At 43.8% G+C, this 10,093-nt stretch overlaps 1 protein-coding gene across 1 annotated transcript in view; it reads left to right on the top strand.

Moving 5' to 3' along the window:
- Window positions 1-2: 2 nt before the first annotated feature.
- Window positions 3-10,093, top strand: part of Kremen1 (kringle containing transmembrane protein 1) — a gene marked incomplete at its 5' end in the record, with an annotated part of 109,874 nt that continues 99,783 nt past the window's right edge. The window contains one exon of the mRNA XM_017800093.2: window positions 3-36. Coding sequence (XP_017655582.1) covers window positions 3-36 — 34 coding nt within the window. The remainder of the gene's footprint in view (window positions 37-10,093) is intronic.

Here is a 10,093-nt window from a genome sequence, read left to right as displayed (position 1 = left end):
GGCCTGCGCCCAGCCCCGGTCTCGGCCCCGGACCTGGTGAGTGACGACCCCCGGCGCCCACCCAGCGCGGAGCCGGCCGCCCGGGGCCCCCGGCGCGGGACCTGCCCTCCTCAGCGACGCCCCCTGAGCTTGGCCGGGCGTCCTCCGAAGCCTCCGGCTGCGCCTCGGATGGAGGGTCTCCTCGGTGCCCCCGCCCGATAACCCAGGTCCTTCAGCGACCGCGCCCGGCCCGGGTCGCCCCCTGAGCCGCGAGACCGCCTGGAGTCCTGTCCTCCCCGGGTCTCAGACGCACCGCGGGCCGGGCGGCCCCCCTCCCAAGACCCTCCGCGACACTCCCCGGTCGGGATCGCGTCTTGGAGCCTGTGGGAGACGCTCCCGCGTCCTCCTTTCTGTCCCCTCCCGCCTCCCGGGGTGGATCCCGGCGCCTCCCAGCTCGAGCGGTGCGGAGGCGGGAGAGCTGGTGCCCGGCTTCTCTGCCTGGGGTCCCCGCTGCTCCCCCCTGGAGGACCCACAGCCCTAGCATCTGCCTCTGCAGCAGTGGAGTTGACTTGCTTGCCGGGCTAGACGCAGATCAGGGTTCTGGAACGACCCTCTCTGTACCCTAGCCCAGACCCTCCTCCGCCCCACCGGGCCGGCTTTGAACTTCCCCGGAACTCAGTTGACTAGCCCAGTAGTTAAAAGAGAGAAAAAAGAGGACGAGTGGTGGTAGATTTCGCCCCTGCAGAGTTCAGGCTACTTTTCGTGAGCTCATAACGCTAAGTCCCTTGTCCTGGGTAACCCTATATTTTAAACGAGACCTGCTCCCCAGGCCAAGACCTTCGAGAGGTCTTCAGAGCTGGTGCCCTGAACCAGGCTGGGACTTTGCTTGGCTTACACACACACACACACCTTTCCTTGCAGACCCCTTTCCTTGCAGCAGAATCCTTTCCAAGTAAAAGAGCACATATGAGGGTGTTGTCTCGCCTGGTTAAGTTTCTCAGCAGGTTGTTTGGATGTTGCGCATACTCATTTGTGAAAGGGAAGGGAAGAGTGAATTACCGGCTCCTGAAGTTGGAAAACCTGCCCCTGGGTTCTCCACCCTAAGTTGCGGATTGATGTTGGAAAGAGATTTTGTTGGTGCAAGAAAACTCAGAATTGTTTTGTTTACTTGCCAGCTTGGATTAGTGTAAAGGCTGAGACTTGGAGTTGTCATTTTCTGTGTGACTTTGGGGTAAACCTTCAGCTCTTTGAGCATCAGTTTCTTCACCTGGAAAGGGGTATGATAATTCCCTTGCAGGGTGTTGGTGAACATTAAATGTTATGCTTTACCTAACTTCTAACTTCTGTGTCCTACCATGTACAGGAGGCAGTCAGTAAACATTTTAATCATACTTTTTATAGTGCTTCACAGTTCATTAAGGGTCAGACACCTCATTTACCCTCCGAATACTAGAGCTTCTTGTCTGATGAATCCCTGTAAAAGGCAAAGCTTGACTTTGGATCAGTAGGATGAGGGCCTCGCAACACTAAACCCGAGGCTCAGTAAAAGTGGTTTCTAAGTGATTGCTTCTTTCTTTGGAACTTCTATAATTTGATGGCTTCTACTGTTTGTAGTCTGTGGAGAGGGGAGGGATGTTCTCATAGCCAGGACATGTCAACATAACTGTAACCTAGTAACCCCTTAGTTCTACTTAGCCATCTATGTGTTCAGTATTTAATGTTCTCTATGGAAAGAGAGATATGGGTGGATATAGACAGGTTGGTTCCCCTTCTGGAAAGGGCAGAGTGATAGCTCTGTAAAGCACTGTGAGCCAACTCTGTTTGCACTTGCTGGCAGGTGGCATCTACTAGGTACCTTTGCTTTTCTTGGTCAAATGCAGGAGCTATTGGGCAATTTAACCCCAAAACCTTGGCATGCTTTTGTTTAGGAGTCCTGGGTAAAGACAAATAAATGACCATTGTGAAGCAATTTGTGGTAAGTCAAAGTCTCACCAGCCTTGTTTCTTACTATTCTGTTACACTGATGCTTTTGTGTTTTCCCAACTCTGGTTCCAGAAGCAGTTTTAGAGACATAACACATGTTTTTCAGCATCACATCCTATCAAGAGCCTACCCACTAGTTTGTTAAATCCTTTCAAATAAAAAAAACATATTTTACAGTGCAAATCTGCCAGGCTTACCATTTCATATTTTGTGATACTGTAATTTTCTCTAAAATTTTGTGGATGGAAAAAATTATTCCAATACTTGTATTCTGCACAGTTTTGTAATATTTAAATTACTGGTGGTTTGCATATTTGAATGCTGACTTTATAAAAACAGTTAGCTCATTCCCTTTCAATGCTATTCTAATTATAGTGTGTAGTCAACCCCAAATGATCTCCCATCTCTCCATTCTTCTTTTGAAATCCTTTCTCTTCCTTCACAGCTGATAAGAAGGAAGATAAAGGTTAGTGGTAGAATCTAGCCTTCCTTAACTCCTCATCAAGAGTAGTATGTGTTGCCATAAAACCTGGGTTTAGTTACCACCCAGGTAACTATAACTATAATGTTTTGGCCCCTTAGACAAATAATTTCAGTGTTCAAGCTAAGTAACAGATCCCTTTATAAATCTATTTTTGTTGTTTTGGTTTGGTTTTTGTTTGGTTTTGAGTCAGGGCCTCACTATTTAGCCCCAGCTAGCCTGGAGCACCCTATGTAGACTAGCCTGACTTCGAACTCACAGAGATCTGCTTGCCTCTGCTTCCCAAGTGCTGGGTTTAAAGGCATGTGTCACCATGCCTGGCTTCCTTTTATAAATCTTAAAGCAATTTATAAATCTTAAAGTATTGCATTTAAGCTCACCACTAGCCAGTAGTGAGTTGGTACATTCAATGTAGATAAACATGTGTTCAGATAGACCAAAAGGAACAAATGATCGTGACAATATGATAGCTTCACAATATCCAAATTGGGACATTTTAGTGGTAGGAAGTATACCACCCTTAGTTTAGAATTTACAATTTTTTAAACATTATTTATTCGGAGGGAGTGGATGTGGGGCACACAGGTGAAATAGTGTGAATGTGGCGTCAAAGGACATCTTGTGGGAGTCCTTTTTCTCCTTCTATCATGTGAGTCCCAGAGATTGAACTCAGATTGCCAGGCTTGACAGCACGTATCTTTACCAGCTGAGCCATCTCACTGGCCCCCCAGTTTAGAATTTTTGAGTCTGGAATTACCTCCTCCTGAGGCTCTAGGCCAGGGCCAAACAGTAAATGATTTTGGTTCTGTGGTCCATATTCTGGCTTAGTTGCAGTTACTACTTCCTACTGTGTGGGACTAAAGTAGACAAAAGGATAGCATTGCTGTATTTTAGTCAAACTTTATGGATATTGTCCTTTAGAATTTTTTGTAATTTAAAACCCAGTCTTAGCTTATGGGCCATGCAAAAACAGGAGGTAGGCTAGATTTGGTTCAAGGACTGTATTTTGCCAAATCTTGCTCTAGGTTCACTTGTATTGGTTTCTTTTAGTGTTCACTAATCTGTAAAAAGTGACAGAGTAGGTTAATTCTGGTGAATGGATGACCCTTTTACAACATTTACTGTGATGAAGATACATTTGGAATCCAGGCATAGAGGTGTGAACCTGTAGTCCCAGGTATTTGGGAGCTTGAGGCAAGAGAACAGAGTCCAAGAGTTGAAGACCAACAGCCTGGGAATATAGTAAGACCCCATAGGCAGGGAAGGAGGACTAGTTAATATGGCAAAATTTTATATTTCACCATGATTGAAAAAAATAAAAAGATACAATTGGGGGAAAGTTCATGTACAGACAGATCATTAATAAGACTTAAAAATGCCTGCCTCAGAGCTGGCCTGCAGTTTATTCATTGTAGAACTATGCCTGCAGATGTTGCTTGAAACAAACTGTTGAGAGATGTTTCTCAGAGGAAAGCCCAGGCAGCAGGTGGCACCAGCCCTGAGACTGAGAAAAAAAAAAAACCAAGGGAAAAAGAAAGAAAACAAATTTCTGTCACTTTCTTAGGCAGTTAATTTTTATTTCCATGGTTCTGTTGTCATATTTAAAGACATCTTTGCAAAATAACAATGTGCTAGGCATGACGGATTATTTTATTTTAATTAAAAGATTTTTGAAAAAACAAAATGAAACATTCAGACATACCAAGTTGATTGTGTTTGTACTGTGGAACAGTTAATGCAAAACATTTGAGAGGCTAGAAGTTTGGGTCTGTAGCTTTTGTTTGAGTTTTTACCTCCTGAATAAGAACAAGATAGCAGAGGTTGAGTGTGTCCCTTATCATACCACCTACACAGGTTTTGAGGTAAGAGCTCATCCTTCAGTTCCACAGTCATTTGGCAGATTCATAGTTGGCTGATTGAGTGTGCAGCCTCTACAGGGGTAAGAAAGATGACTGACATTCCTTCTTTGTTCAGTTTGACCTTTAGACTCTCTAGAACCTGGAAGTATTCCTCTAGGAGAAGTGGGAGCTGAGGTCACATTAATTTTTGCCCTCTCTTGTCATCAGTCTTTCTCCCAAGATGCAGTGCTATCTCCCTAGACCTCAGTCTCTGAGACACTCTGGATTCATATTGAACAGGAAAGGTGAGAAGCCATTAGAAATGTCAGAGGGGTATCTGCAGCTCTCACAAATAGTCACTGTACAGAAATTTGCATTCTCCTCCAAGGAAATCTCTTCCTCCCTTTTTCTGTTCTCTTTCTAGATAAACACTTCCTTAGCTTGTCTTTGTAACAGTTTGAAGAAAATCGACAGTGTTAGGCAGCATCTTCTGAAACAAGGGTTTAGGCCATCCCACAAGCAGAGTTGTCACTGTCCCTCCTATTTCTGCAATAGGACCTTCTAGGGGCTGCTCCCCTATGAGGCCCAGCTTCTAGTTTCCCCTGCCATATATTTAATCCCTGGCACATAACCAAAGCATTAAACTTCCATCCTTCAATTTACCACAAGGGCGAGGCTCTGCTTCTAGTGGACTGAGGAGGCTGTGGCCGCTCCCAAAACCCAAGTGTCATACCGCATTAGCAGCTGCAGACTTTGAGGGCTGGGTTTCTTTCAGTTTGGTTAGATTCATGGTTAGAACCAGAACAGTAGTATACTTACATTCAAAATTTTCAAGCCAGGAAACAGTAAAGACAACATAGGCAAATGTTAAAGATGATTCATAATGGCTATAGCCATTAGCCTGTGTGATGACCCTGTGTGATTTTTGTTTTGTTTTGTATCCTCCAAGCAGATATATGATGTGGTTGTGCAGCTTTTTTAGTACCCAAAAGTTGAAATGACAACATGGTGGCCAAGCAACTCGCTTCTAGAATAGTAGGGATTGCTAACCAATCCCATCACAGTATGTAAATTACTTGCTGCTGTTCAATCTATAAAAATTCATCTTCAAAGAAAATTATTGGGCTGGTAAAAATATTTTTAATAATGACCACAGAAGTCATATTTGTTTTTCTTTGATGTTCTTCCGAAGAATCTTCTGGTTCTAATCAGTTTGTTCCCACATAAAATACAGTGGAAATCTACAATAATAAAATCCCTATTTCTCTGTCTATGGGGACATAAACAGGATGAGGACTGTCTTTTTAAGGGGCTTTCCCCTCGTTTTTCCCCACACTCAAAGCTTCTATTACTAGTGGGTGTTTTGGCATCAGTTAAGGGCCTTCAATCCTTCCCTCCCTCCATGTTTTGCTCTTTCATTAAAGTGTTTCTGTTGTCTAATTATATCCTTTCAATCAAATTAGAGACTGCAGCATCTGGTGAGGGCCCTAACTGCTGCCATCTGCACCTCGTATATACAGGCCTTTTCAGCTGAGAATCACTCAACATCCAAATGGCAGGAAGAGATTTGGAAAAAGTTTAGTTGGAGGGGAGGTTAACTTAAAAGGAGCATCTTCAAAGGCTGGGTGCAACGTCCTGCTTGCTGTGATGTGTGCATGGCCATACAGAATGTCATTGGCTTAGCTCACTGAAGATTCTTCTTTAACTCTTCTGGCAGCTGAAGGGTTTCTAATGTCTTAGCTGAAATGACTAGGCTCTCTCCTCCCTGTTAGGGTTTTGGAGGGGCCCCAGCCAAGCTGAGAATGTCTCCCTTGAGAACAATCTTTTGTTATATGACCACTGGTTAATGGATGTGACACTTTCTGTTCACTTGGCCAGTTCTTCTAACTCAGTGATTTCAGCAGGAGGAGCGTTCGCCCCCTGGGGACATTTTACAATACTTGGAGGCATTTTTTTGATTGCCATATGGGAAGGGGTGCTATTAACTATCTAGCAGGTAGAACTGGACAGCCCTGCACACCAGAGAATTATGCATCTTAAAATGAAGTACTGAGGGTGAAAACTCTTACTGTGGCCTCAGAGCAGGCAACAGAGCAGTTCAACATCTATTTTAGATTCTTGCTGGGCATGGTGACACCTGAAATCCCAGCACTCAGAAAAACTGAGGCAGGAAGATCAAGAGTTTGAAGCTAGCCTGGACTATACAACAAGACCCATCTTTAAAAAAAAAAAAAAAAGGACATGTCAGGTGTGGTGACACACAGCTGTAATCCCAGTACTCTGGATGTGGACTCGAGGCAGTCCGGGTTACATAACATCCTATCTCAAAAATAAAAAGTTCACATTTGTTGTTTGTTTGTTTTTGGTCTTTTTGAGACAAGGTCTTCCTGTAGTCCCAGCTGGCCTGGAGCTCACTATGTAGACCAGGCTGGCCTCAAACTCACAGAGATCTGCCTGCCCTGCCTCCCAAGCACTAAGATCAAAGGCATGCACCATCACACCTGGCAAAAGGTCACATTTTTTATTGTCCACATCTAAGTTCCTTTAGCATTTCTGTGGATAGTGTTTCATAAACCTACATAGAGTGAGGAGGTTTGTGTGTTACTGTCTTTCTACTTTCTCTTAAGATTGCCAGATTAAATTTAAGATGCCTAATTAAATTTGAATTTCAGATAAACACAAAATAACTTTTTAGTATAAGTCTGCCTCATTCAATGTTTGGGATTACTTCTCCTAAGAAATTATTTAGTAATTGGGTTAGGGATAGGAAGAAAAATCATTTAGTTTTCTTTTTTTTTTTTTTTTTTCTTGCAGTACTAGGAAAACACCCTAGGGCCTTGCATAAGCTAGGCAAGTGCTCTACCTCAGAGGTATATCCTCAGCCCCTACTTGTCATTTATTTGAAATTGAAGTGTAACTGAGAGCCTTACACTTTTATTTGCTAAAGCTGGAAACCCCACTCAAGATCCATAAAACACTACAGGAGACTTTTAGCCTTAGACAATGAGAATTATTCTGTTGACCACCCTCTGCCCTTATTCCTGCTGCTTTTGGGTTCGGGGGGCAGAGGTGACAGCACTGCCAGTTCTCCTCCTGCTGCAGATCACTACTACTCAGTCCTTTTCACTCCTAAACCTTCTCCCTGGCCAGAACTTCTGAAGCATGGCTCTTGAGTTGGGTTTTTATGTTGGGACCAATTAACAAGTGCTTATCAAATGCCTGCTGCATGCCAGTATCTCTTACTAGGACTCATCCTTCTGCCAGATCACAGAAGCCAACAACTCTTGCTTTAGGGTTTGCTTTGAAGATGTGCTCTAGAGATAGGTTGTCCACCTGGCAATTAGCTCACTCCTCAGGAACTCCAGTATTATTTGTCCATCCTATATCAGCTAAAGGGAGTTGAAAAACCCAGATTCCATGTAGCAAGGACCACCCTTCAGACCTTCATTATTAGGAACTTTCTGGCCATCTGATATTAAAAATAGGTCATAGGCAGTGCTGATAAAACTTGTCTGCAAGCTGAATTTTATCAGTTTGATTTCTTTTTAGTCTGAGAGCTTTGGACAGTACAAAATAGGATTGCTAGGAGTTGGGGATATAACTCAGTGGTAGAGCACTTGCCCAACATGAATGAGGCCCTGGTCCTACAAAGAGAAAAAGAAATAGGGTTGCTCAAGTGATAGAGAGGCAAGGTGTAGATTTGAACCACGTATTTCCTGCTTAAAGCAAACTCAGAATATAAAAACAGCTCAGTTGGTAAAGTGCTTGCCTGTTATGCATGAAGCCTTGGGTTTTTTCCCCAGCATCAAATAAAGCTAGATATGGTGGCACTCGCCTGTAATCCCAGCACTCTTGAGGTAGAGGCTAGAGGATCAGAAATTCAAGGTCCAGCCTGGGCTACATGAGACTGTGTCTTAAAACAAACACAAAACAAAAGAGGGAGTTGAGACTCCTCCCTCTCTGTGTATTCTTCATTTTAGTGAATTAGTGGAAATGTGTATATGGGTGCCCACAGAGGCTAGAAGAGGGTGTCAGATCCCCCGGAGCTGGAGCACATGTGATTGTAAGCCACTTGATGCGGATGCTAGAAACTGAACTCAGGTCCTCTGGAAGACCAGAAAGGATTCTTAACCACTGAGCCATCTCTCCAGTGTGTGCCCTTCTTATTTATTTATAGACAGGGTCTCATGTAGCCCAAGCTGGTCTTAAAATGACTGTGATCTACTGTCTTCACCTCCCAAGTGCTGGGACTACAGGAGTGTATTACCATGCCTGATTTATTGGGTACTAGAGATAAAACCCAGGGCTTCATTAATGATAGGCAAGTACTTTACCAATAGAGCTACATCACTAGCCTTATTTTGTTTTTTTGAGATAAGGCCTCATTGTGTATCTGAGATTGACTTTGTATTTGTAATCCTCCTGTCTCCACCTCCCGAATGTTGGGATTACAGACCTGGGCCACCAAAGCCTGGCTGGATTTTTAAAAATTAGTAGTCCCTAGCTTAAAGAGTGAGTATTTGACTTTCAAGTACTTGATTTACACAAAACTTCCTAGAACTTCTCATAGGTTATTGCTAGGTAGTTAGAGGCTGACCTACAGGAAAAAACTAGGGTACTCTATGTAATGAGTTTCCTCCCATGTTATGTATTTATCTACTTCCCTCACTTAACTAATGTTTTCCAGCTTGCTCTGTGATCTATAGTTGCTGAGGATTCAGAGCTCAGCTCTTTGGGGCTGGGAGTGTAGTTTAGTGGTATTGTATATGTTTAGCAGTATAGGGGCTTGGGTTCAATCCCAGCACCAAAAAATAAAAACGCATAGAGGTGGCCAAGGCTGGGGATTTAGGCAGAGTGGGTTTGTTTTGTTTTGTTTTTGATGGACGTGGGTGTTGAGATAGGGGCTCATGTATGGGAGGCTGACTTCTAACTCACTGTGTACCTAAGGATAACCTTGAATTCTTTGATCTCTCCTTTCTGCCTTCTAAATCCTGGGATTACAGGTGTATGTCTCTGTGCCCAGGATGATTTTGAGATAAGGTCTCACACTGTAGCCCAGGCTGGTCTTAAACTTGTTGCAATCATCCTGTCTCAGCCTCTTGAGTGCTGGAATTATAGGCATGGGCCACAGTCATGGAGTGTTTGCCTAGCATTTGAGTGCTGCATTAACGTTTCCTGGGGTAGCATGAATAAATGTCTGTTCTCCCCAGATAGTGCACTAGTTACAGACTAAAGAAACAATTTCATCCAAAACCAGCTTGGTGAATCAGTGAGTTTATTGGGCTTTTATACAGGATGTGGGTGACCCCAAAAGAACAGCATTACAGAACAGCCCCACAAGAGCCAGGGCGACAACCTTCCCATAGCTGCACAGATGGAGTTCTCCCTTCATTTACTTTACATCTTCTGTGTACTCCAGCACTGCTCCAAATCATGTGTAGCTGGGGCAGAATTACATGCAGTTTCTTCTATGAAAGAATGCCAATAGGCCTGATCTTGTAAGGGTCGCTTGCAGGTAATCACAGCTGCTCTTTTTACGATCATAATAGCCATGTCATGCTCAGAAGACAGTAAGACACAGTGGTGGGGGACACTGGGTTGGATCTCCATCACCAAAAAATCAAAAGAAAGGATAAAAGCAAGCAGAGGCTGGAGAGATGGCTCAGCAGATAAGAACACTGATTGTTCTTGCAGAAGACCTGGGTTTGAATCCCAACACCCACATGGCAGTTAACAATCATCCATAACTCCAGTTCCAGGGTATCCGATGCCCTCTTCTGACCTCTGCAGGCATTGCACAACACAGGTACAC

This window comes from Nannospalax galili, unplaced genomic scaffold, assembly GCF_000622305.1.
Source record: "Nannospalax galili isolate Female #2095 unplaced genomic scaffold, S.galili_v1.0 scaffold259, whole genome shotgun sequence".
NCBI classification, from domain to species: domain Eukaryota; kingdom Metazoa; phylum Chordata; class Mammalia; order Rodentia; family Spalacidae; genus Nannospalax; species Nannospalax galili.
Note: the sequence above shows the minus strand (reverse complement) of the source record. Positions and strands in the feature narration are given on the sequence as shown.